Source organism: Drosophila gunungcola, assembly GCF_025200985.1.
Source record: "Drosophila gunungcola strain Sukarami chromosome 3L unlocalized genomic scaffold, Dgunungcola_SK_2 000005F, whole genome shotgun sequence".
Lineage (NCBI taxonomy): Eukaryota > Metazoa > Arthropoda > Insecta > Diptera > Drosophilidae > Drosophila > Drosophila gunungcola.
Genome location: NW_026453180.1, coordinates 3241066 through 3268525, shown reverse-complemented (window position 1 = coordinate 3268525; position 27460 = coordinate 3241066). Strand labels below are relative to the sequence as shown.

The following is a 27460-nucleotide window of genomic DNA, read 5'->3' as shown; positions in this document are numbered from 1 at the left end:
CGATTATTCACGTGTGCCATGCATCATCACCCTCTAATATTTTTTGTTTTTTTTTAACGACATTTCTTTTACAACTTTATTTGCTGTACACATAGACACTTGCATATATATGTATGTATATATATAGGTACGAATTCAGGTATATAGATACTACACATACAAGATAAACCTTTATCTAAAATACATAGTTAGCATTGTACTAATAGTTGTGTGTGTCCAATAAAATACATTTTACAATCAACAATGTTAAACACATCGATTTACACATAGAGTAGAGAAGCCCCCTTCTCTTGCAAGCTTAAGACTTAGGTACTGGGTTCGGTTTTGGGTTCTCTTTGGGGGATATGTCTACGCCTCACAGGAGCTTAAAGGGATGCTGATTTGAAAGCGGATAGCCTTACATATCCGTTGGCAGGATGTCCGGGATGAGATACTGGCACAGCTCGACCTCATCGCCCACGAACTTGACCTTCTTGGCCGTGTTATCGTCCAACAGCACACGAATGGCCGGAAAGATGGTGGAGAACAGGGCCGGCGAATTGATGATTAGGCACACGCCCAAGCGTTCCGGAAAATGCTTGCTTAGCAGCCAGATAAGATTCTGGACCAATTGGTAGTCCATGCAGCTGGTGCTGAACTCCGCCAGATCGAAGACGATGCACAGGCGGTCGGTGACCTCCTCGAAGCACTTCTTGCACGCCTCCTCCAGGTTGTAGACGATAAAGCGGGTGAGCTCGTCGATGTCCCGCTCCGAGCTGTGGTTTTTGGCCGGAATGTAGATCACCGGACGGCCGATGCAGTCGCGATGGCGCAGCAGACGGGCCTTCTTGTCCAGCTGGCTGCGGTCCATCTCGGCCAGCTTCTCCACTCCGTATGTTTCGCGCCACTTGTTGGTCTTCAGAATGGCCTGTGATTGAATTAAATATTTAATGGACGTTTTAAAATACATTAGGTCCCATAAAAAGTTTGGTAAAACCAAGATCTCTTAGCTTAACTAATCTTTGGACGGGGCTACAGAAGTCAGTAGGGTTTTGAAATCAATAATATAAGTGCCGAAAGGTATGCAACACTTTATTTGGATGGCGATACTCAAATCGATTATTTAAGATTAAGATTATTTTTTACAGCATACTTTTAGACACCTAAATGAGACTTATTGTATATATCACCTCCAACAGGATATTATAAAAAAAAGAGAAATAAAAGTCAACCTGAATTATAATCTTGGAAGTGTAGTGTGCTGCTTAAATGATCTTTAACTACTTTACCAACCGAAGGTCAAAGTCAGCTTCGACTCTTAGAGTACTAAAGGATTTCCATGTCCAAAAAATATCTAACTTGTTAGAATGTTTTTCAATAGGATTCTAAATGATCTTGCCAACTGAAGGTCAAAGTCAGCCTTTTACTAACCCACAAATGCTATAGAAACCTTATATAGGGTGTTTTAACCTTCGATTCTAGAAACTGTTTAGGTGTTACAATTCTTGGTTTTTATTTGCGAATGGCTTACTTGGAATGCGTCATCTGTGGTCTTGAAGGCGCGCAGATAGCGCCGCAGCGAAAAGTCGTTATGATATTGCTTCGGATCCGCCTCCACAATCAATTTCATGCGCTCCTTCAGATCCTTGAAGTCCTGCTCGTTAATTGGCGCCAGCTCCTCGGACGACATATTGTAGGGCTTAAATCGATTCTCGATGGGAAATACAGTGCGATTCCGTGCTGGAGGGCCTCGGATTTCGTACGGAATGTGCTGACACTGTGTGAAATGCAAGCAGAGCTGTTTATATTGCCTCTGAAATGTTTTTTTCACAAACGGAACGGATTTGTTTTTTTCTTTTTCTGACCAGTGTGACCGGCTTAGTATTGGAAAATAATATATCAATACCATATTCGAAAATACTAACTGAATATACTAAATACATATTTACCGTTAGTTCGCATGACCGTTAAATTTAAATTGAAACTTGTCAGTTAAAATAATACATGATGTCTTAAAAACCTATATCTAAATAATACGTTAACAGAAAGAAAAGGGATCGCTATTGCATCCCCAATTTTTCGTTTCCTCATTTTCCAAATAACACAAAACAATTAATTTAAGCTCAAAGATTTTATTCACTCGTTTCATATGATCCGTAAAGATTTTCAAGATTTTTTTCTTTTAAATTGTAAAATGTTCAGCCATTTAATCCAAATATATTTCGCAGTGGTTTTTGTTATTATATTTGATTTTTAGAAAGTATTACTTTTAAAACATGTTTAAAGATTTCATTATATTCTTTAATTTTCTTGCACAGTTTTACAAAAAGACATAAATTAAAATAAATTAAGAATTTAACCCTTTAGAGTTGCAGACATAAAAAGTACAAAATTACATGCTCTTCATCAGGCATATTTATATACATATTTATATTTTGTAAGTAACTGCAACTATTAAAACAATAAAATGTTAATACATGACTGGTTGGCAGAGGCAAACTTACTTTTTCATTTTGCTGCACAGTTTAAAAAAAAAAACAAAATTAAAATTAATGTATCCTTTTGAGTTTCACACATTTATTTTTACTATTTGAAACAGCAGACGTGAAAGGTATTAAACTTGTAACCACTTCATCTGGCATATTTATATACATTTAAATATTTGAAAAGCAACTTCAGTTATTAAAAAACAATGTTAATACATGATTGGTTGGCAGAAGCAAGCCACAAAAGAATATAAAATTGGAAGAATGCACAACTCTCTCGTCTCGGTCATCCATGTTAGACCCTAAGTATTAGCTACAAATGCAGAGATTCCTAAATTGAGATTTCTATTGCTTGTTGGTCGTCTTGAGCCTCCTCCTCCTTCTATTTGGGCACCATGACGCGGGCTATGCCCGGCAGGACCTCCGCTTGGAGTGGCCCAAACTCGACCCTTTCCCCGTCGACCGTGATGATGCCATGATTGTCGTGTGGCTCCAGCCGGAAAGCCTTCACTGGCAGCACCTTTACATATTCGTTGTTCACATCCGGCAGGTGAGTGCCCGAGCTCATGTTGTAGAGGAAGCTCAGCAGATGCGGACGACTGATGCCGCCGCGTATGAGGATCAGGTAGATGGTGCCATCGTTCAACTGGGCCTTGGGCGCAAAGTGGCAGTCGATGCCCAGATGCGTCTGATAGACGGCATGCATCATCACGAACTCGCCCTCCTCCACCAGCCAGCCCTGATCCTCGGGCAGGGGTTCCCCGAGGTCGGGTAGTTCACTCGTCGGCCCGTAATTCAACTGTCTGTTCTCCAGCGAGGCGGCCGCCAATCCTCCCGCCAACTCGCTCTCATCCGCCAAACTATGGTAGATGCTCTCCGATATGGAATAGTAGAAGCTGCGCCGCGATCCCCCGGACAGCCAGCTGTCGCATCGCGATCGGAACGACTGATTGATAGACGTCTCCAGGGATATAACATCCGCAAATTCCTGCGGCAGGTACTCGGCACTGGAATGATAGCTGGGTGCTGGCTGTCCACTCATCATGTCCATGTGCGTGTTGCAGCTCCGGCTGCCCTGCATCCTCCGGCGCTGGTCAGCAGCATATTCGGAATGGCTCTGACTCGATGAGGTGTCAATCTGCTGTTCCGTCGGCAGGTAGCTTATCCGGCCGTTGTACGTGCGCAGATTCACCAGGCGGTACAGTGTCCAAATGGTGAAACGCTGGTAGCCCAGCAGCCGGATTCGCTCGCTCTCGATGTCCACGTCCGAGATGAGACCCCAGCCGATCGACAGGAAGGAGTAGAGGGAGCGATTCTGCAGCTGCACACGGACCACATCCATCGGAGAACTGCGGCCACTGATTACGGTTAGGGCAGCTCCGAGCACTGGTTTGCTGAAGTACGGTTCACTGGGGGGAAAAGTAAAGAGGTTTAATTAAGTTGTAATATAATTATGGGGTTCTAGTTTGATGCCTGCTTTCACTACCTAATGATTAACTCACATTTATTTAAAAATTAGAGCCTTTTTATGACCTTATAAAATAAATCGGAATATATGAAACAAATCTTAATTAGCATTATATCTTATTATGATTTGATTTAAAATTGAAAGTTTTAAATAAGTTTTGCAAATAATCGCCTGTTGTTAATCATATGTAAGTAAATTAAATCTGTTAAATTGTAAGTACAAAATACCAACTAAGTTCTTTAAAACGGCATTTTTATATTCACTAGTCGTGCAATTATTGTTTAACTATTGATGACTAACCATTGATGAGCGTAAATTAAGGCCATATATTTTAAGGGACTAATTAACATGAATGGCTATTAGTTTAAGATTATGTCGATGCTAACTGATAGGGGTTTTTTTAATTACGAAGGTTGACGTCATTTACAAGCGGAGTTTATAAACATTCGTAGATACACAAGGTGTGCAAAGTGAGTAACTAGAATATAAGCTGTTGCATTGCAGATATTAATTCACAAAATATGATGACTAACTTCAAAAACAATTGGCCATGATATATGGATAGTGAAAAACTAAAAGAAGATAAGTTCTAGTGGATGTTAATATTACACGATATGTGATAACCTTGGAATATAGAAAGTGAAAAACTAGGAGGTATAATTATTAAGAATTGAGAAAAAATAAAACCTACTTGTAGCAATGGGCTATGGACCTGGCCAGTCCGTTTCCGGAGCCACAGGGAATGATGCCCAGGGCCAGGTGGGGCAGGACGTGGGCCCAATCCTGGCGCTGCAGCAGACCATTGACTATCTCGTGGAAGAGGCCATCTCCGCCAACGGCGACCACGCAACACCAGGCATCCAGGCACCTCGTGCTCATGAATTCGATGGCAAAATTGGAATGTTTGGTCACGTACATATCGTATGGGACCTCGGCCTCATTCAGCACTGGCGTCACGTGCATATTGAAGACCTCGCGGGCATCCCCAGATCCAGATTTGGGATTCAGCAGCACTAGGACTCTCCTTCGTCGCTCATCCGCCGTGGGCGCCACAAAGATCTCCTCCAGCGTGCGATGCAGTTGCCAGCGCAGCGATCTATACCACCTATCCGCCTCCCTCATGTTATCCTCGAAGGTGTCAAAGGATCTGAAGCGCAGTGTGAGCACCGTTCGCTCCCTGTGCAATTCCGTGCGAAGGCTTCTCTTTTTCAGCACATAGGCAAAGACGTAGAGAAAGGCGCTGACATCGCCACCGCCGCCGTCCAACGGAAGATTCTCCCGGCTGTTGGTGCTGCACTTGCTCGGCGTGGTGACCGGACGATGTGGGTGATGATCCCCGGAAGCCGAAATGGCCGGCGAATTGCCGGAACTGCAGGCACAGGCACCGGACATGGCCAAACGTCGCGACTTCTTGGGACGCATACACCGGGCACCCACTATATCGCCGATCCGCACCTGCTGCTCCTTGACAATGCTGCCGGCGGGTGATTCCCGCTGCAGCGTGAATCCTGTGGCATCCAGGCGCACTCGAAATACGTGGCTGCCCTTTTTCCGCTGACTTGTGTAGAAGGTGTCGCTCACATCGTGGTGCCCATCGTCCGCATCCGCCTCCTCCTCCGCCCGGGAGGGCGTGGCCCTGGAACTACTGGCCACCGAGCTCGGGCTGGTGGTCTTATCAAGAGATTCGCTCATTTTGACTGGAGATTCGCAGCATGTTTTGGGAAGTCCAGTTTTTTACGACTCCCTTATCACAATCATGGTAGCAGTGTGACCGTAGGCGGCAGGCGCAAATATACTAACTGGCAGAAAGGAACTCAAAGTCCTTTTGGAAATACCAAACTTAGCAAATAAAACCGTTCGGGACTGATCGTTTATGAATAATAAAATAAAATGAAATTAATTAACAAATAAATTGGGATTACTTCCAATGTCTACCAAAACATAATTTATTTCTGATTTTGTGGATATGATTAACTCTTGGGCTTACGATTTGAAGATCAATATAAAAACTTTACAAAGCACAGAAAAACAAGTTTTACGGGACTCTTTTAACAAAACTGCATAGATGCGCATGTTTATTAATGGTAACAAGTCACATTTAAATTTAGTTTTTATAAAAGTGTGACAGTTTTGTAACAAATTTTTAAGTTATTTTTTACAAAATTTATTTAATAAGGTACAAAATTATTCGTCTAATTGTATTAACAGGTTGAACTAGTTTTATTGGCAGTTGCTAAAAAAAACAATTAAAATATTTAAACACTTAAAATTCATGAAAATCAAATAAATATAGCTCGTTGAGGCAGATATGTATTGAATTCCAATTATATTATATTCGAAAAAGTACTAAAATTTGGTATAATAAAGTATATTTCTTAAAGCGTATTTCAACAGCATACTCATTTTTTGGCATTCGCGACACGGCCACACTATTATCAGTGTTTTGTGAATTGCTCCAGAATCGAATCTAGAATAAAATTGTTAGCAAAAAGATGATGCAGATGAGCGAGTACAAGGTGGTGCCGCAGAATGCGCCGCAGGACGACACGGTGGTTCGTCAGCCGCAGGCGGTGGTGCCCGGAACGAACGCAAATGGAGCTGGTGCGTATAAATATATGGATTAATCCCACGGAGGAATTCCATCACACAGATGGTTGCAGTGGGATGCGCGCGTCTGTGTGTTATTGTGTGGGTGTGTGGAAGAAGGCGGAATTGCCTTTGCCTTTCTTTGGCATTCCCTACAGCAACGGTCAAGGCTTTAGCACACTAGAATCAATATTCCATAAAGTGGGGATTCCCTAGATTTAATTTGTTTTTTTTAGCACTTAACAGTAGAAACCCTTTTCTTTTCTTGGCATTCTTACTCTTACTACATAGGATTGCCAAAAAAAACCTCTTTAGTAAAGACAATACTATTTAAATAACACCACCCAGAATATATATATTTTTTTGATATTTTAAATATTTTTATTTGGGACTGTTTTTATTTTACATTTCAAAATTTATTTAATTTCAATAAAGTGACAAACAAAATAATACATTGGTTGCTTTTTAAATGCATTGATTAATTCCTTACGATTGTCAAAAACAATTTTCGATGCATTGACTTGACCGGTGCTGTACCTTTTCTAATTTCCCTTGCACATACATATAGTACGCAGTATATATATATAGCTTATCGGAAACTACGCCCCGTTGCAGAGAACTGGATGTCGATACCGGTGGGCATGCCCAACTGCCCGCAGGGCCTCGAATACTTGACCGCCCTGGACCAGCTTCTCGTGTCGCAGAAGATCGAGAAACTGGAGCTGCTCACCGGCTTCGAGACGAAGAATCGCTTCAAGGTGAAGAACTCGCTGGGCCAGAATGTGTACTTTGCGTACGAGGAGAGCGACTGCTGCACCCGGAATATTCTCGGCCGGTCGCGTCCCTTTGAAATGAAGATCCTGGATAACTTTCAGAACGAGGTGCTCCATCTGTACCGGCCATTTAAGTGCGACATCCTCTGCTGCATCCCCAGTTGCATGAACGCCGTGGAGGTTTCGGCTCCGCCCGGCCAGGTGATCGGAAGCGTGGAGCAGGTCTGCACCTTCTTGCGCCCCAAGTTCAACATCAAGAACAACTGCGGCGACACCGTCCTGCAGATCGAGGGACCCCTCTGCCCCTGCAAGTGCTTCAGCGACACCAACTTCAAGGTCAGTGGCGCGGCCAACAGCCAACAAGTGGTTATTCGTGTGTGCCTCGATCGAGATTCGCATATTCAAACAAGTATTTACACACACAGCAGCGGTCAGCAGAGTAGCAACGGGAGAGGGACAGCATATATGGCTTTAATCAGATAAATACAACAGCTGTTCTTAATTGCTGTTAGCATTCACAACACTTTATAATTGGTTATTCACCAGTTTTTGTGGTTAATTCAGCAGAGTAGCCATGGGAGGGCACAGCATAGATGGCTTTAATCAGTTAAACCCATCAGATGTTTTAAATAACCATTGCATTACTCTTAATTTAAGTTAGTTAGCTTTTTTAATATTGAAATATTTTATAATTGTTTCTTCAATTAATTCATCAGATGTTGTGGCTAACACCGCATTCAAGCAAATGCGGTGAAATTAATATTACCCAAGACAAATGCTAAAATCATTTAAAAAATTAATTGTTAAATTAGGATTTAGGGTTTATGTTATATTACGTATACTTAATATTCACTTAATTTCTAGTGACTCAATTCCAATTCTTCATCTAAAATCTTTGTATTTTATGCGGTTGAACAATATAAGATTTTATACAAAAAAAACCCTTTTTATATAAAAGTTACATCATACATAGGATCAAAAAAATCTAAGAGCTTTGTTGGATTTTATACGTATAAGAGTTTTAAAAATAATCTTTTGTGTACAAAGGTTAAATCATCTATAAGGATTTCATTTGTGTTTTATATGTTTGAAAGATCTTAAGGAGATTAATGTTTGTTTGAAGCTGTAAAATGCCATATTTAACTGACCACCGCTGTGTGGTACATATCAAGCAACAGATACTGCAGTCCGAGACAGTGACGTCATGGAGGTCGCTATGCTTGACTGTCCAGAACGCGTCAATTAATTCCGATACTGTGAAATGCTGTGTGTGTGCGAATCGAATTCCGTCCCCGATTAATGTTAAACACAAACATCTCTCGCCTTTTATAAATTCGCTTGCAGGTATTGAGCGCCAATAATGAGGAGATCGGAAAAATAAGCAAACAATGGTCTGGATTGGGCAGGGAACTGTTCACCGATGCGGATTACTTCAGCGTCACCTTCCCCCTGAATCTGGATGTTCGCATGAAGGCACTCATATTCGCAGCGCTCTTTTTGATTGTGAGTATATAAGTATTTTCGTATTTTATCATTTTAAATAAACATATTTTTATATGAGGTGCAAATATATAATTCTTAAACATATGAGGGAATTTTGATAGTCTTATTAAATTAATAGTGATCATACTTGTCCCAAACTATTATGATGCAGAATATTAGATATATATTGGCATATATTAATTTTGTTTGAATCTCGAATTAAACAAAATTTTACATAGAAGTTTTACGATTCTATTGATAATTGACTTCAAAATAGTTAAAAAATGATCAACAGTATGTTAGATATATATATTTGTTTCACCTTTTTCCTATAAGTATTCATTATTTTCTCTTTTTTAGGACGTGGTTTACTACGAGCAGTAAGCTTTCAGTGGATCGATTTATAAATGAACAGACGTTATTATCGCCGACTGCTTTTTGGTTCGACGTGTTTCACCGTCATAGCTTTAAGAATTTTTTAATCTTTTATTTAATTAACGTTTCCGGGAATCTGAACAGTGCAACGCTTTGTGATCGATTTGGAATCTCCACACAGCAAAGGAATCTCCCCGCACAATTTTGATCTGAACTGCAGTTGTTGCACCTTCGATTTTTTAAGAACCTGGGTTTTGGCATTTAAAAAAAAAAGAAAAAACGCACAACAATGTAGCACAAAGACACCGACAAAAAACAAACACACACTATGGAAAACAGACTACACACGAAGAAAGAAAAACCAGACGAGAACGAGTGCCTTATGACGTCCTAGTTGTTATTGTCGTCGCCCCGCCCCGTTTTTCCCCGATTTATATACCTCGACATACTTAGCTTTGTTGTACCCAAAGGTCGGAGCACACAGGATTACTTAACTGCAACCATGGCGTACCTAACTAATTTACTATTACCTATTACCAATTACCTACTACAAAATACATATATTTTTGTATAAAACTAACCGCAATCGAATATTGTTATCCATTATATTGTGACCCACACAATTTGCATCACTTAAACATGTACTTCATCAATTTATTTATCTCTCAGTTATGCTGTAAAATAAACAAACTATATTTTATACAAAACAAATGCGAACCATTTGCTTTCGGTGGCTTGCGGACTTTTGTACAGAGGATTCAGTCGTGATTCAGTCGTGAACATCTGGAATGCAACTGGGCTTGGTTGATCAACAGGGACGAGGTGCATCTATCCTTAGTTATTCTTGGCAAAGTACTTGGTTTTCTCCTCCGGATTGGGAACAATCTTGCAAAGGTAAATAAAATATTTTTTTAAGGCTTTTCTAACCCAATATTGCTTAAAAGCAAAAAAAGCAACAAATATAATTTATAAAATATAAATTGAATTTTAGAATTTTATAACTTGAATTGATAATAAGGTATTATTTAAAATTGTTTAATAAAAACTGAAAAACTATTCTCGTCTTCGATTATAACAAAAAAAATGTGTATTACAGAAATTAAACAAATTAACTTATTTTTGTATTTGCATTATAAAAATTAAAATGCAATACAATAATCATCCGAACCAACAAGTGTTTTGCAAAAACCGAAAAACTTTTGTAATCTTCAAACCACACAAGGGCTTCCACTCTTTTTAAACTGATAAATCTTATTTACGGTTGATGTCTATGAGATTACTATCTTGTATAAATTATCAATTTTTTAAATAAATGGGACCCATGTTTCTTTTTAAATTAAAAAAAAATTAATTTTAAGCCCAGTTATACATAACTCTTGTACTTACCGTATCGGCACCTGGCCGCCAACCCGCTGGGCACACCTCTCCATGTGTGTCCGTGTACTGGAAGGCCTGCACCAGGCGAATTGTCTCATCCACGGATCGTCCAACGGGCAGATCGTTCATGGTGATCTGTCGCAACACTCCGGCTTGATCGATGATGAAGAGTCCGCGCAGGGCATGGCCGCTGGACTCCAGATAGACACCGTAGTCCTTGCTGATCTTGTGCGTCAGATCGGAGAGCAGGGGGATCTTAACGTTGCCCAGACCGCCCTCCTTGCGTGGCGTGTTGATCCAGGCCAAATGGGTGAAGTGGGAGTCCACGCTGACGCCGATCACCTCCGTCTTGATCTTCTTGAACTCGGCGATGCGATCGGAGAAGGCTATGATCTCCGTTGGGCAGACAAAGGTGCTGGAATGAAAATCAGGAATACCATTAGTGTTGTATAACGTACTCCAAATTACATTTCTGTTATTAAAAAGTAATTTTTTTAAAAAAGTTTTCTAACACAATACAATTAAACATGGATAGGAAAAATCTTTATTATTTAATTTCCTTTAAGTGACAAATAACAGTAGGTGTCGAGGAAGTCATACTTACAAATCAAGTGGATAGAAAAGCAGCACTACATATTTTCCCAGATACTGGGACAGCGATAGCTTCACAATTTCCTTATTGACCACAGCGGTTCCCTCGAACTGAGGGGCTGGCTTGGAAACTGGAAAAATCAAGACAATATATGGTAAGTCATTATCCTGGGTTGTATATTTTAAAGTAGAATGTACTCACTGACTGCCTTGGTGTATTGTAACTGATGATCGCCCTTCGGCTGATCGGGATATACATTTCCTCCGCCGAAGGAGTAACACGATTCACTATCTTCTGGCTTAGCAGCTCCAACCACTACTGCGGCTAGCAGTAGGACCGATAAGTACTTGTACATGACTGGGTTAAAACGAGGTCCACGTATTAATATTCCAATTAGATTCGGGTTATACCATATTTGCGAATGCAACTTTTACAATTATTACCGCCCCTTCGATTTTATATTAACAAGCTTTGATTAAACCACAGCTTTGTTAAATAATCCTATATTAAGGAGTACACATTCCTTTTTATTACTATCTAAGCTGTTTTTTATTTTATTACCTTTACAGTACGAAAATTTCAGAAAAATCTACCTATTTTTTAAACATTTAAATTCAAAGGCTTTATGACACAGATACAAGTTGCTAATATTTTTGATAAAAAGGAAAAAGGACAAACTATATTTCAAAGCAGAGAAAGTTTCTGATATATGGCGAATGGCCTATTCAGTCCTTTATATCTGGTATTCACTGTACCCAAAAAACACGCCCACAACTTGTAGCCACGCAGTCAAAAAAAATTTCTATTTCAATGGCCAGAACTTCAATAGATTTTGATAGTTTATTGTTGCTGCGCTTCCGAAAAGATAAGCTTATCAATTTCATTCACTGGTTATATATTTTATTTTGTCATCGTGTAACTACAAACTTCAATAAATAATTGTCAAAGGAACGTCTACAACTTGAACTGGACTTTAATATACATATATGTACACTTGAGATTCACTATCACTCTGTTTTATATTGATTTTAAGTTGCAGAGACACAAAAGCACAGCTGTTACCTTTTAAGCGCTATAATTAACTCTTTTTCTTTTAATAACAAATTGTTCTGCCGGCATTAGTGTGACCGTCTCACTTTAAAATACCATCATCATTATTTGGTCATGCTGCGATTGCCATTGTTGCCAACATATGCATATTTTTTAAAATATTCAAATTTATTTTTGTAGTTCAAATTTTACTCTTAAAACCATCAAACCATCATTGCCAACATATTTATATATTTTAGAATATTCACATTAATTTTTGTAATTAAAAATTGTAGTCTTAAAAAATGTAAAACGAATTTTACGATTAAAATTTAAAAGGATTTTATATGCTCACACTTTTTTGAAACCTGGCTTATGGTTTTTCAAATCAGGCTTGTTTTCTTTTTTGGGAACACATATACCTACAAAATACTCACTTATTTCTACCGATAAAACGATACGATAATGCAATACAATGTCAAACCCCACATCATTTTTCCCATTAAAAATTCAGAAAACATTTGTAGTTTTACTTATGCTATAAACTTTATTAAAATATATATATATATATCAATATATAAATTGCTCGCGCTTAAAAATTAAGGTTTACGCCTGGAGTTAAAATAACACGTATCTATGCATGTTTACTTGCTAAGACCAATAAATATAGATATTTCTCTCTTACGGCCTAGATGATATAATATGCATTACATCATTATCATGCATCCTCTAAAAACTACAACAAATTGAGCAAAAATCTGTGTTAATTGCACAAAAAGCGAACATTTAAAGTACCATTGCTTAGCATGCAAATTACTCGATTTATTTTGCTAGCTTTGAATGAGAATTTTTTGCGGATAATGGTTGTTGGTAGTGAAAGTGTTGATCTTTATGTTGCAACTAACTGCTGCCGCAGCTATTGATAGATGGGTTGGAGAAAAATGCACCTTGCCTTCTTCCGGGCCGCGGTCTAGCTTTCCCAGACTTCGTCCCGCTGTTTGGCAGCTAACAGTTTGCGTTCTGTAAAGGAAATTGTAGAAAGAATTAATAACGAAACAGTAAAATAAAACATAAGCACCGATCCAAATATAAACAAAAAATGTCAATAGATTTGGTTAAGTAATTTTACAAAATAAGAAAATTAAATATGTACTTTTAACAAGCAATCAAAATTTAAATGCTTTTAATGCTTTAGTGGATCTTATAAATATAGATCCCGAAAACTTGTATACAAATTTGGACCACCCTAATGAGCAACAGTTGCCACTTGAAGGCTACAAAAATCGACCAAACATTTAGAATGGTCCATAAAACATAGTCATATTAAAAACCTTAACCCAGTTTGCCAACTCACCTTTGGCTTCGCGTAGTACCCGCCTCTCGTTCTCCCGCTCCTGCGGCGCCGTGGGCAGTTTGACCCCCAGGGCGCCGGAAACCAGTCGTCGGGCCAAGGCCGTGCACGTTTCCGGACGCTGGCGATACGGCTGCAACGACACGGCTCCGGCCTTCTTCGCCTTCAGTCGTGATTCCAGCGTGGCCTCCGCCAGTGGCTTCAACTTGACAAACGGATGCCCCATCGTCAGCACCTCGGCAGCTGTGTAACATGGAATTGAATATAGCTACGGAAACCATCTCCGATTGGCATACAAGCAGACTCACCAATACGGGAACTGCTGAACACTGCCAGGGCATGGGTATCATCCACCCACTTGATGTCGAAGCCACTGCCCTTGTACTGGGCGAAAAGCATGAGCAGGTCGGGTGTTTTGAACTCCACCGGGAAATTGGACACCTCCAGGACGTGAGGAAATTCCTCTTCGTTGAGCAGTTGTTGCTTGATGTGAAAGACCTGAAAAATAGAATTTTATTATTACATTTATATATCAATTCATATGTATATTTGAATATTACACAGTTTATATATTGGACTAATTTGTAAACTAAATGTTTCTTTAAAAATTGTTACCAGAAAATTTACCTTTTTGATATATTATTTGTGAGGTTCATATCAAAAGATTAATAACAAGCCAAAATAACACAATTTTATATTAAGAACATTTCCGAACTAGATATTTTTTTTAAATTACCGCCGGAAAAGTTAAAATCTTAAATATGAAATTTTATTTGAGATGTACACAGAAAAAAGTTAAAACTTTTCAATAGTCTTTTTAAGAAATTGCATTTGAGAAGTCGATATCAGTAGACATAATGAAAAGTAATAAAATAAAATATTTTATAATTATTTCTTTTAACTTCCATATATTTCTTTTAAAAATTGTTTAAACCTTCTCGAAAGGCTTGGATATAAACTTTAATTTAAAATTTCCCCTATCAAAAAATTAAATATAATGACAATCTATTATTTAAGTATTTAGAGAACAAGAAAACTACTTTCTCTACTTACTGTATAGTCCATTTTGGGCAGCTCTATTTTGCACTTGCCCACAGATTCGCTCAGTTCTTGGAGTATCTTGGGATCCAGGCAGTCGCCGCTTTCGTCGAACATGTTCTCCCAGTCATCCTCGTCCTCCTCGTCATCGTCCTCTGTGGTGCTGTCTGCAGGTGGTTTCGCTGTGGCTGAGGCTTGAGGAGATTGCATTGCCTTGGGTGCCGCCGAGTCGATCTTTTCAGGAATCTCCAGCACATCCGAGACGAAGGTTTGTTTCATGATGCGACGATTGCTGCGATTGATTTCCTTTAATGAGAGGGAAAATGCAAATGTTTATATTGATATTAATTTTTAAATGCGTTTATCACTACTCACCTTTGAGGCTCGCTGCAGTTCGCGCACATCGTTATCACATTTGGCCGCCTCCTCGCCATTGGTTGTCCTGGCCGCCGCCACATCCTCGATGCGCAATGGCGGCGATGGCTGAGATTTGCCATTGCTGGTGGATTTGTTACCATTGCCTGGCTTTGTACGCTGGGCCCCACTCATGGTCTGTGAGTAATTGAACTATGGATTAGAATGGCAAGGTCAGGGTTGAAATTGATTTGAAACAAAAAGTGGAATGTTTCATGCAAAATTGGATTTTTTGCTGCATATATTAAAAATTATTTTAAGTTATATTTATCAAGAAAATTGATAACTGACATTGAAAATTGGATCTATTGCCAACAATTTGTAAAATAAAGTAAGAAATTTTAGTGAAAAACCTAATCAAAATTAGTTTGGTCAATGTGATAACATTTTGTGAAGTGTTTTAAGATACACATATGTTAACCATTCTTAAACAACAAATCTTTAATTTTGGCCCAGTTTTTGTTGCATTTCTGAACCATTTTCAGCACCCACCTCCTTATCACAGTCCGCTGGCTTGGCCGGTCGGTTCTCTTGGTTTGATTGAGTATCGTTTTCAGTTCCTGATATAACGAGTAGAGTGGCGTTATCGGCTGTTGGAGATGCAGATATAGCTGTCGATTTCTTGCCGCGTTCTCTGCGCTCGCGATGAGGTTTCGATTTCTTCGATTTGGACAGCTGCTGACCGTTGGCGTCGTCCGCTTTGCTCGAGTTTGTATCTGCAACTGGCGGTGATTCCGCTGCTGTAATTGTTGCTGTGGCTGCTGCTGCTGCTGTTGTTGCAACCGCTGTCGTTGCTGTTGTTGTTGTGGTCGGTGGTGTGGTTTGACTGCGACGTGCCCTTGGCACATAAACCGCTCGATCGGGACGGCGTTCGCGACGGGTCGCCGCTGCTGAGGCGTCCGCCTGCTGCTCTCTGCGAAACAGCGGAGCAAAACACAGGTAACAAGAAGAAAAGAAACAGGGTAAAACGATTAGTTCACGACAGAATTTCGTCAGTTTCTGAGATACAGATACAGTCGAACCTCAATTAGAAAATGCTATTTAAGAAATTTAAGAGAAGGATTACTTTGATATACAGAAATATTTTTCCTGTTTTGAACAAATTTTAATTACTTTAAGTATAGGCATATTAATCTGAGCTTTAACCATTTATAAAGAATACTGGTTTCAGTAACAACAATTTTTAAAGTCAATAAAAAATTAATACTAAACTTTTAAACAGTGTTTTAAAAGGAAGAAATGTCTTCGAAATCGGTTAAAGTATTAATATAGCGAATAAAAGACTTTGCTGACTAAACTATATTTAGTTTTATAGTCATTATTTCACTTTCAGAGTATTAATCAGAACTCTCGTTTCACAAATTTATAAACTCATTAAACCGAATAAAATATTGTTACAGCAAATAAAAGTATTTATTTGCCCAAACTAATTTTTTTTTAAATTGTAAATCAATTCTAGGTTTATTTAAAACCTTAAGGAAATAAAAGATAATGCTAATGGATTGTTTGACTTTTTTTTATTTTTCCTACCTGTTCGGGGATCCCTTAGAGGCAGGATTTGTAGTTGCAGTGCTGGCTGTTCCTGCAGCTATAATTGTTGTGTTAATTGCTGTTGTTGATTCGTTCGCTGCAGCTGCTTCCTCGCTGCTGCTATTGTTGTTATTGCTATTGTTGTTCCTCAAGGCTGGCGGTCTGTATAAATCCACCGAGTTAGATTTGCTTACTGAAAGATACAGGTAAGACAATATAAGGTACTTTAAAAGATGCAGATATACTATACATGAGATACTTTAAGATATACCATAATGAGATACGTTAAAAAAACATAAAGAAAAAAGTAGAAAGATAGCCAAATGAGAGAGGTAAGCAGACGATTAGCAACAATAGTTGGCAAATGTACAAAACAAACCGAAAAAAATATATAGAGACTAAGGTGAAGCAACGGAATCGGCATAAAATAAATTAAAACAAAAATTCACTTATGTCGACCCAATTTTTTACAGTCCGCTTTCGGCCCGATATTCGTGAATGTCAACATGAAACTTTGCAGGTGATTCCCAGGTGAGCAAAGGGGGCGGACGCGGCGGAGGGGGCGGGGCAGCGCGTAGTGAGCGTGCGCAGCGGTCGACCAGCTGAGCGAACTGAACTGAAGTGAGGTGTGTGATGCAACAGCACCAAAAATCCGCTCGAGAAAGAGGGCGACCTTGAACGAACGGTCGACGGCTCTGCCTGCGTAGCTCAGCTGGCATTTTGGTTAATTTTAGTTATATATTTTATTGGCTATACACATAGCTGGAAAGTATACATTACTTTTGATTGGAGGGGGCCATTAATAAATCAATTTAAGGTCTCAGTAAATGTATTGCCAAGCTAATTAGTAAAATTACATGCTAAATTTGTTTTCAAAAACATCTAATAATTTGTTTTGCGAACTCAGAAATATTTATTTTTATTTTTTAATATTGTTGAACATATTTTAAGTTGTCCAAAACATTCAAGAATACAAATCAACATATATGTATAACTTAAAGACTAAGAACACAATACTTCTAATTGGAGGGAAAATTAATAAAATAATTTAAAGTCTCAGTAAATGAATTAGAATTAAATGAAACGCTCAATTTTAATTTCAGACATTTCTTCTGATTGGAAGGTAACAAATAAAATAATTAAAAATCTCAATAAATGTAGATCTAAGCTAAATCAGTTAAATTACATACTCAATTCCTATTTATTTGTTTTTTGAATTAAAATTTTTTTAAGTTTTAAAGATTTTGAAACAATAATCTTTTTTAAAAACTATGAATGAGCCTATAAATTCTTAAAAATTCTTGTAAAATTTAAACAAGTATCGAGTTCTTTTTTATTTGACGGTTTTTTTTAGAGTATTCCCTAGTTGGCAGCTTTCACCCATCCTCATTTGTATTTTGATTTCTTTGTTTCGCATCTTCTGCGCATTTGCAAACACTTAAATTTATGGCCGCTTGCTAAATTCAAATCGCGAAACGCTACGCGCCGAAATATGATTAAAACAAAAGCGGCCGTTGTTTATTTGCTTAGTTAAGTATTGTCAACTCACATGGTGTTTCGCTGATATGCTTCTTAACGCCCATCTTACAGAGCTCCGTGATGTTTCTTCTGCTGGCGCTGCTGCTTCTGCCGTTCCCGTGTGAATTTGAATTGTTGTTGCTCCGCCAGCTCCTCGCCGCCTCTCTATCTCGCTCCCTCTCACGCGTCTGCTGGTACCGCTCGCGCTCCTTCTCCCTCTGCTGCTGTTGCTTGCGGCTGTTTAGTATCAATAAATTTATAATAGATTAAATAAACATTTTTTTAGAAGCTTGAAGATCATTTTAATTTGATACAGCTGCGTTCAAAACAATAGTATTGAGAAAATGTAGTGCTCAAAAACAAATTAAATTTTTCGTTTGTATGACTTATTATTTATTGTTTGGATTTAATAGGCTTGAATTTATTAATAACGGGAATTAATATTAATAGTTATGGTCTAGTTATTTATTTTACTTCGATGAAACATTCTCTAAAGACACATATATATGTACATTATGACTCTCATAACTATTGTTTTTTTTTTAAATTTTAATAGTGTATAATCTAAAAAAACCTTTACTAATAATTTCAAATAGGGCTATTATTACTCACGTTTCAAAACCCTGTGGATCAAGGAGCTGATTGCGAAAACACAAAACTGTGCGGCGCTGAGGCCCTTGGCCCACTGAGAAGGTGAACAGATCGTACTGCTGGCGGTATTTCTCACATGTTTGGTGGATGAGATAACGGCGGTAATTGCCCACGGGTGGAAAGAGCAGAACGCTGTGGAGAAAGGGAGAAGGTTAATAATCTATTGATCAATATTATTACATTTTATTGAGTGTGTTCCGATGAGTCGTTGATGCGTGAACTCCATTAGCGATAATGGAGAGAATTGAAAACATTCCTGATAAACACACACTCCCTCTATGTAAAGAAAGTACTTAGCTTAAGTTAACAAAACAGAAGAAAACATTTCTGGTTAGCATTTAAAATACAGGAGAACAGCTTTTATAAGGTGGTTAATTAAGTTTAACAGTTTAAAATATAAAACATCAAATATCTTAATTTAAAAAGTTTGTGCTTAGTTTTTGTATTATTTTTTTAAAGAGCGTATGTTTAAAAAAAACCCATTATGAATTTAAATTAAAAAATTTGTTGTAACTTTTTTTGTTAAAAAAACTTTTTAAGTTTTTTTAAATCAATATTTTATAAATTAACAGTTTTGGAATTTGAGATATTATAGCGAACCCCCTCCTCATAAACAAAGTTAAGAAGACGTCCAATTAGACCTGAATTCCTAACAGGTTGTTGGAAGTTCTCACCGAGAAGAGGAAGCACCAGACTTAAAGAAGAGGGCAAAGAAACAAAAACAAATTCGAAGCACGTCTTATAAACTGGTTACGTAACGATGGTGTAATATTTAATATAAAAAACTGCATTTTCTATGCGGCGCTAATGGTTGTTTATTGCGCGGCGATTAATTGTTTATTAAGCGCGGTCGGAATGCAAAAAGAGCATGAAGCTCCCAAACCCAAACAAAATATTGGTGTTAGTTGGCGCAACTGCAATGCGGAAAATGGCATATTTTGTTGTTGCTGCTGCTGCAGCTGGGAAAACTCGAAACTGCAGATAAAAAAAGAAGCGAAAAACTGGTAATTTCTGCACGAAAGGCCCACAAAACTCGTACTACTTCTCCTTATTGTTTTTGTGTTTTTCTGTTGCACATTTCCGTATTACAATTGTTGTAACGGGACTTGGTTACAAGTCTCTCTCTCTCGCAATTACACTCTCATTATTTGTTGTTTTTTAGAGGTCTGCAGAGAGATAATATCTCTTTCTCGCTTACACACATAGCAGATACCACGCACACACACATACGCACTTCATATTCTCGTGGCAAAAGGTTCTAAATTGTGTTCTTTTCTCGTTGGCATCATTCTTACCCACTACTTAGGCGCTTCTTCACAAACAGCTCAATATCACAACCGACATTATGCACAAACTCCTGATCAATTAGACTTAAATTATTTGCGAATGCCTCCAGTTTATTTAAAAAAAGTCGCGACGACGAAGAACCCGACGTCGCACACACACACACAGTTATAGAGGTGGGGAAAACATCGATGAAACATTAATGTCATCGATGTTTTCAAAACATCGCTACCGATGTCTGGCGGGACAACTTCGATGTTCCACCTCTAGAAAAGATTTTAGGAAGACGGCGATTTAACATTTCTGTTAACGATTATTTTTAAATTCAAAATTTGAACAAAACTGATAATAATTGTATAAATAGGAAAAATGCATCGTAGGAACAGTGGCGAAAAATGGTGTGACCATGCCGCTAACAGCAGATAAGATTACTTTGAAGAGAATATTATAAAAATAGACATTTTTTAAAGTACATAAATTGTAATTTAACCTTATAAAGTATAATTACTATCGCCAAAGAGTTGAATAACAATAGAAGCAAAACCTAATTCCCTAGATCCCCCCCCCATTCCTTGTTAAACAAGCAATACTGTTAGGGCTAAAAAAGAAATGCATTAGTTTTATAATCGCAAAACTCGTTTTTCAAGATATATACATAGGTCCAAAGGGAATTTGTCAAGTACAGTGACGAATGCAGAATTTTAGAGCAGTTTGAACGGCATATGAGATTGTGAGTTATTTCCTTCGCTCTTGATTTTGAATTATAAAACTTTTATTAAATTTGCAAGCCCAACTCAGTCGAGTGAGGCTTTAAGTGTAGAAGGTTGTGATTTGAAAATGTGCTGGTCTTCCGAATTTATTGGTATAGTTATAGTTAAAAATATTTTAAAGAAATGAGTGACAGAGTGATAGCACTATTATATTATGGATATGTTGAATTTTCTGTTTTTCCAGTCGAGGTGATATCTTCGATTTGCCTTCTTCTAACGATCGCCGTGTATATTTATGTGAAGAAGCTCCAAAATGTGCTCGGCAAATGCCTGATCTGCACCCTATTTTGTTTGCTCATGCTTTTTATTAACTTAATGTTGTTAGATTTACTAGACGACATTGATTTATTTACAGGTTAGTTGATGAAATGTAAACCGTTTTGATGCTTTAACTTTTGTGGATAATTTTAAGCTTTCAGCTTCTATTTCTTTGGCGTTGCTTACAATCACTGGCTTTCTGCTATCAGCTATCATTTATGGAAAGTCCTAACTACGGTTCGTCACGACGAGCCTCGCCATCAGTTTTTGAAATACAGCTGCATTGTCTGGGTCACTGCATTAATTTTAAGCGGACCTGGTCTGTTTCTGCTTAATTTGGTACCTTCAAAAGCTTGTAAATTTTAGCTACAGTCGAATTTCCATAACACCTAATGACAAAGTTCGAGTTATGGATGTTCGACTGCACTTTCCAACTTACTATGCAACAGTATGCAATCTTTTACTTCCGTTTCGTTCACAGTTACCATATGGTTTGCTTCGATTTTTTTTGCATTTCTGATCTCAAGCATCTTTAATACGATAATGTTTATTCTAACAATCGTTTACATTTGGAAAGTTAAGAGGGAAATAAAGAAGTTTCCACCAGTGGAGGAGGCGATGATGACGACTTGTTCCAATTTCGACACTCAAACGTAAGACCTTTATAATAACAATCACCTCGATGCTTATTACGTATTCCAAATATAGTTATCTGCAGTGTCTGCGAATCTTTTTCATAATGGGCGTATCCTGGGTCCTGAAAACAATAGATTATATAAAGATTTTCATCGATTTTCCAACCAACCAGCCGACTGGTTTAGTGGTCAAATATTTTCATAACGGATTTGGTATTTTCGTTTTTGTTCTGCTCGTTCTTAAGCGGAGCACTTTAAAGATGCTTAAGGAGAGGTAAGTACTTTACGATTAAAAAAGATCATGGTGTAACTGATATCTTTCATTTTAGAATTCAAGAAAGTCGAACGAAGAAGTGCGATCGCAATCAGGGGGTAGCAAATATCTAAACCAAAAGTACAAAGCTTTATCATCTTTCAAATATTAGTTTATCTTACTCTTTTTAAAATTGTAACTATTTCTGTATATTAAACTTTTTAAAAATTATAATAATTTCCCAATTTTACTATTCTTAAATGCAAAATTTGTTTTTAAGCATTTTTGTGTTTTTAGGAAGTTGTTAAAAACAAGAGGTTTTCACATTTATTGTCATAACGAAAAAATCATCTCTTAAAATAATAAAATAAAAATGTATTTTTGCTACCAATTTAAAACATTTTTTACTATAAACTGGGCAAGAATTTTATATTCCTGATGCTTTATATAAGCTTTTAATATCTCAGACCAAATGAATTTTTAAAGTAGGTTAAGAAGGCTCTTAATATCTTATAAAAAAAATGATCATTTAAAGTAGGTAGTAGTGAATTTTACAAGCTTTGTGGCCATATTCTTCCTCCTTTTCTTTACCTACATTTTTCGACCAAGCACTGCAGAGTTTTCCGCTGCCAATATTTGAGTAAGTGCTCAAAATTAAATTTTGCATAAACACGAACGTCCGAACGGAAAAGTGGGGGTGAAGACCTGTCGCTCACTTCATTTCCGCTCTCACGGCTGTCAGCGGGCTTTCACCTTGACACCACGCCACCCAACCACCCACTGCCATTTTCTAATAGCTTCGTTCGGGAAACACTCTGTTTGCACCCGGCAAATGTTTATTTATGAATTTCTTTCACTTTCGGCCCTGCTATTCGGTGTGCTATCGAAGTGTCACCAGACGGCGACTTTAACCACGACAAATATTTTGGCGGAGTCAACTTTTTATTCTTGTTTAATTTGTTTTGGTTTTTGCATTTTATTGCTCAATTAATTGGGCAGGCAAGCGGAGCAAATAAAATGGCGGCCTTGCAGATGATAAATCGGGAGAATTGCACACAAATATTCCGCCATTCACCGATTTCAGTGCAGTGGGCTATGGGCCATAAAAGTCAATTCCGAAGACCCTACGCAAAAGACACTTACAAAAATAGTTTTCAGGCCAGAAATAAATAAAAATAAAAACTTTTTTTCTTTAAATATGTAGTATTTACAAAAAACATTTTTAAGGTCCTTAAAATTTGGCCATAAAGAAATTAATTAATCAAAAAGACATACATTGCCATCAAATATTAAAAAAATGTTTTTTTTTTTAATTTAAAAACATGAAGTATTTAAAAAAAGTGTTTATCTCCGTACATTTCTGGCTTTTAGATATGTACTTGCATTGCCTTTTAAATGTTTTAAAAAACAATTGGTATTTAAATTCATGTATCAAATAATTATAAAAATTAAATCTACTAAACACAAAGCAAAACATAAAAAATTTATTTTTTTTCTATTTCAGGTCATGGAAATTAGCTACCTTATAGTTCCAAAAAAATTCGGAATATAAAAAATGTAATTGAAAAACTACGGAATGACTCCTTCCACTTAAAGATTTCAAATTTTTGTAATTAATAGGTTTTTCTTAAGAATATTGGAATTCATAAACCACTTTAATATAATAAGCAAACTGAATGACAACTAAACTATTTATATTATTGGTAATTTATATCTTATTCTATTTGTTATGTTTTGCATATTTATTAAAACTTAATTTAAGGCTAAATATTTTTGCAAGTGCTTTGTTATCGCTCATACATTTCCATTCATTGCAGGAGACTGAAGGCAGGCCAAAAACTATATCCATTGCCACGCCCCGTCCGGCAATTTGTAACGCCTTTTGCTGTCATCTCCTGTCAAAATGGCATTCATAAAACTGACTCTTCGGCCCAGTCCCCAATTTTCGGCAAATTGTCCCCGTTTATTTCGCCTGATAATGTCTCAATAAAATCTACCCGGCATCTTTTATGGATAGGTGTTCGGATATATGTACATGGCTGGGTTTCTGTTTCTGGTGTATGTAGGTGTTTGTTATCGGCAATATATGTCATACCCTTACCTATACAAAATTACCCATGTTATGCCAAACTATTTTGCAATTACAAAGGTTGTAGATTTTTACGACCTTTAAGCTTTTTGGCTTGTAAAACCCCAGATGGAAGGTCGTTTTGCATTGGACTTTTATTTTTTTGGCCAGAAATCTGTTTGGTGGGATTAAAAAAAATAGTTTTTCATCCGTTTATGATTACAACATCATCTGGTGTTAATTACTTTTGAGTCCTGCGGGTGGCCTCTGAGAATAGGGGTAGTAATAAACATGAACTTTGCTTTTGTGTTATGTATAAAATGTGCGGAAATAATTTTAAAATTTTGTTTTAAATTAGGTTTTTGGATTTTAAAACTAAGAAGTGAGATTTTTATAGCCTAAAATTTATGAATTTATGTATATTTTAAGTGTAATGGATGTTATAAACTTTGTATAATAATTTATTTTATTAAACAAATTTTTTAGTATTAATATATAATAATTATAACTTAAAAAAATAATCGGATATTATTTATTTGAATTATAATTTACCTCCTTTTGTATATATATATTTTTTTTTTGTATTTACCCTATATGACTCTAAATATTATTTATTTGAATTATAATTTACCTCCTTTTGTATATATATATTTTTTTTTTGTATTTACCCTATATGACTCTAAATCTTATTTTTCTTTTACATTTCCAAATTGACTTCTTCTTTTCCTCACTTTGATTGTTAAATCTTTTAATCTTTACTTTACCCCGTGGTCTTCTCATTAATTGAGTTTCTGCGGCGGATTACGCAGCAAAATGTTTTACATAGGTATTAAAAAAAATCATTGAAGGTGGGGAGGAAATAAATCAGTCTTTTACCTTCGCTTTGTTTGTTATCCAGCTTCTTTTATCTTGAGGCTTTCTTGCGATTCAGGAAATTTTCCGCTAAGTTGAAAAGCTGCCGTTCTCAAGGCTTTCCCGACAACTGGGAAATTGTTCGCTGCATTTTTCTTAAGGCTTTGCAATAAATAAAGTTTTAATTGCCCTTCGGCGGGATTCTTGGCAGCAGAGAGAGATTATTATTTCAGATAATTCACACATTTCAACAATTTCAATTAATGGTCAAGAAGTTGGGCAATTAATATTTGGGCCAATCATGAATAAATATCTATGATTAAAATGCGAGTCTAGAATCCACTCATAATTTGCCGATAGAACTTGGGTAATTGGGGCTACGTGATTCAGCCAAATCGAAGACAAACATAAACACACACTTGAGATAATCAATTTATGGTTTCACACGCCTCGTAATTTGCAAATATCGATGTGCGACAAATTCGGTTTCGTAATTTCCATATGCCGGTGGAAAATTTCGTATTCATAGCTGAATTAAATTCCCCTTGAAGACAAACAAATGGAAAATCCATTCTCGTTTTCCCCTTTTTTGTTGTTCTGGGATGCCTTTCCTTCTAATTTCCTTTTATCGAATTTACGATTTGTTGGTCATGTCATCAACTCTCGACTACGGCGACGACAACACTGTGGATATGCAATGTTCGGTGGGTTTTGGTCGACTTTTGGAATTTGTTTTTCCTTTTGTGCTCCGTTTTTTTACATCAATCTTTGATTTGCAAATTATTTTTGCATTCCACACAAACGACTTCTGTTTTTATAGTTCCGAAGTATGGGTTTTTTCTTGTTGTTTTTTTGGGTTCTGCCTGATAAATTGTCCCACATAAAGAGCAACGAAGAATCGCTGCTATGGCCTAGGGTTCAAATTTAAAGAGCATGAAAAGGAAATGTGCGTGCGACAATAAACGTAGAGTTATGTGTATGAGGGGAATTTGTTATGTTGTGTTACGAGAGGTGTAAAATCTTAAAGAGTTTGTAAAATGCCTGAAATTGGGCTATTTTTGTGCATGTTTGATTCCATGAAAATAATTACATTTTAAGATCTAGGAATTTTTAGCCCTAATAATTGTAAAGATAATGTTAAGGTTATTACAAATACAAATTAAATACTTATCATAAAAGCTTGTAGAAAGTAAATGACATCCATCATTTTAGCGATGGAAAAACAAAAAGATTAAGAAATTACTAAATCAATTATTAACATTTTTGTAACTGGCTTAACTATTACTTAATCAATTAACAAGATATCTGACACTTACTTAATTATTACTAAATCAATTATTAAGATTACTATAACTTATTTGCAAATTTAGTTCGCTTGGTGACACTGTTTATAAGTATACCAACGGTGTGACCATGCATTTTGGGGAAAATGTCCATTAAAAAAAAGTGTTAGTGCAGGCAATTAACTACAAATGTTTGTGGTTTGGCAAGTAACCAATCAAATAATTGCAGAGAAGCCTTTGCAAATAACTCTCGTTATTATCAGCTCGACCGCCGCTTATAATTTATGGGCATTCAAATGGGAGAAATCTTTAAAAGGCCCCAGGACCTGTTCGCATGCACTGCCAAATGTCATGAGGCGCCGCATAACCTTTTTGGCCCAGATATCCCGACTTTCCGCCCACGCAACCGAGTCCTTTTTGTCTGACATTTACAAAGTGCAGCTGGGCGAACTCCAAAACAGAGCAACAAAAAACTGGAGGCAATTGCAAACGATGACGCTAGCCACATCTGTGTGGGTGCACAGAAAACCAAAACATTTAACATTTAAGGTTAAAAAAAAATAACTAATCCAATTATTAAGATTTCTGTAACCCATATGCAAACGTGATTGCTTTGGTCACACTGTATCTCAGTATAAAAACAGTGTGACCATGCAACGGCTAAGATGACTTTGAAGAAAATATAAGAAGTATAGGAAGTTTTTCGTAGGTAAATAAAGTTAAGTGCTGCTTGCATATTTTTTTTAGGTCACCTGAAATTCAAATATTTTGGGGATATTGAAACTTAAATTTTCCCAGTGTTTTATTGTGTTTAACCTTGCAAAATGACAATAGTCGGTTGTTTTTTTGTGTAGTTTCGAAACAATTTGTTGTTGTTGTTGCTAGCATGAAATAACACCAACTTGAACGTTAAGCCACCGACAAGAAAAATGAAACTATGGAAACGGTAGACAGAAAATGGTCACGTTCTTTGCGTGAAAATTTCTACTTATCCTTTTGTGTGTTTTGCTGTGTGCGGTAAACACTTTATATACGTAAGTAGTTCAAAAGACGAGGGGAAACTTGCAAGCAGATCATAAGCGTGAAAACTTAACAAAAGTTAGAGAACATAATGCAAATAGGGTTGCATGCTTTTTATTGGAAAATTATTAATCGCAGCTCAGCGAAAACTTTCTTTTAAAGTCTATTAATAAATTTAAAGTAATTAAATACTTATAATAAAGTTCGAAAGTCTTGGATTAGTTTAATGGTAATTTTTTGGATGCTTTTAGGTTGTTGTCTCTGATGGTTTATGAAGTATACATTCAATAACCAGACTGGTTGTTCATTGTAAGTTTATAACTAAAATTAAATTTATCCTGTCATTTTTAAAAAGAACTAAAAATTAAATTGCTCTTCATGTTGATCC

The 27460-nt window shown here is 37.0% G+C and overlaps 6 protein-coding genes across 11 annotated transcripts; 2 read left to right on the top strand and 4 right to left on the bottom strand.

The window, feature by feature from the left end:
- Positions 1-88: 88 nt before the first annotated feature.
- On the bottom strand, positions 89-1873 carry LOC128259599 (uncharacterized). The gene is made up of 2 exons (XM_052992148.1): positions 1511-1873; positions 89-907 (listed from the first exon to the last, which is right to left on the bottom strand). Exons 1-2 carry the CDS (start codon positions 1667-1669, stop codon positions 398-400), a joined length of 669 nt encoding a protein of 222 aa, XP_052848108.1. The 5' UTR covers positions 1670-1873; the 3' UTR covers positions 89-397.
- Positions 1874-2531: 658 nt separating this feature from the next.
- Positions 2532-5717, bottom strand: LOC128259579 (sphingosine kinase 2). Its single transcript, XM_052992119.1, has 2 exons — positions 4625-5717; positions 2532-3874 (listed from the first exon to the last, which is right to left on the bottom strand). Exons 1-2 carry the CDS (start codon positions 5623-5625, stop codon positions 2848-2850), a joined length of 2028 nt encoding a protein of 675 aa, XP_052848079.1. The 5' UTR covers positions 5626-5717; the 3' UTR covers positions 2532-2847.
- A 628-nt stretch (positions 5718-6345) lies between these two features.
- LOC128259605 (phospholipid scramblase 1) lies at positions 6346-9860 on the top strand. The gene is made up of 4 exons (XM_052992159.1): positions 6346-6534; positions 7135-7628; positions 8637-8795; positions 9135-9860. The coding sequence occupies exons 1-4, from the start codon at positions 6426-6428 to the stop codon at positions 9156-9158; spliced, it is 786 nt and encodes a 261-aa protein (XP_052848119.1). The 5' UTR covers positions 6346-6425; the 3' UTR covers positions 9159-9860.
- On the bottom strand, positions 9783-12276 carry LOC128259606 (peroxiredoxin-2). Of its 3 annotated transcripts, none has more exons than XM_052992160.1 (5): positions 12181-12276; positions 11320-11475; positions 11131-11248; positions 10536-10941; positions 9783-10034 (listed from the first exon to the last, which is right to left on the bottom strand). In XM_052992160.1, the coding sequence occupies exons 2-5, from the start codon at positions 11471-11473 to the stop codon at positions 9984-9986; spliced, it is 729 nt and encodes a 242-aa protein (XP_052848120.1). In that variant the 5' UTR covers positions 11474-11475; positions 12181-12276; the 3' UTR covers positions 9783-9983. The 3 variants fall into 3 exon arrangements, with proteins under 3 accessions (XP_052848120.1, XP_052848121.1, XP_052848122.1); XM_052992161.1 differs by having other exon boundaries at positions 11320-11480; positions 12181-12272; XM_052992162.1 differs by lacking the exon at positions 12181-12276 and adding an exon at positions 11869-12110.
- A 391-nt stretch (positions 12277-12667) lies between these two features.
- LOC128259585 (R3H and coiled-coil domain-containing protein 1) lies at positions 12668-20111 on the bottom strand. Of its 3 annotated transcripts, none has more exons than XM_052992128.1 (10): positions 19945-20111; positions 18611-18781; positions 18030-18235; positions 16481-16673; positions 15443-15863; positions 14912-15103; positions 14552-14842; positions 13807-13996; positions 13502-13741; positions 12668-13167 (listed from the first exon to the last, which is right to left on the bottom strand). In XM_052992128.1, the coding sequence occupies exons 3-10, from the start codon at positions 18061-18063 to the stop codon at positions 13118-13120; spliced, it is 1611 nt and encodes a 536-aa protein (XP_052848088.1). In that variant the 5' UTR covers positions 18064-18235; positions 18611-18781; positions 19945-20111; the 3' UTR covers positions 12668-13117. The 3 variants fall into 3 exon arrangements, with proteins under 3 accessions (XP_052848088.1, XP_052848089.1, XP_052848087.1); XM_052992129.1 differs by lacking the exon at positions 19945-20111 and adding an exon at positions 19324-19342; XM_052992127.1 differs by lacking the exons at positions 18030-18235; positions 18611-18781; positions 19945-20111 and adding an exon at positions 16952-17035.
- A 646-nt stretch (positions 20112-20757) lies between these two features.
- On the top strand, positions 20758-21999 carry LOC128259600 (probable G-protein coupled receptor Mth-like 7). 2 transcript variants are annotated; one of them, XM_052992150.1, is made up of 6 exons: positions 20758-20795; positions 20888-21058; positions 21116-21316; positions 21443-21614; positions 21670-21870; positions 21926-21999. In XM_052992150.1, exons 1-6 carry the CDS (start codon positions 20771-20773, stop codon positions 21981-21983), a joined length of 828 nt encoding a protein of 275 aa, XP_052848110.1. In that variant the 5' UTR covers positions 20758-20770; the 3' UTR covers positions 21984-21999. The 2 variants fall into 2 exon arrangements, with proteins under 2 accessions (XP_052848110.1, XP_052848109.1); XM_052992149.1 differs by having other exon boundaries at positions 20758-21058.
- Positions 22000-27460: the final 5461 nt, after the last annotated feature.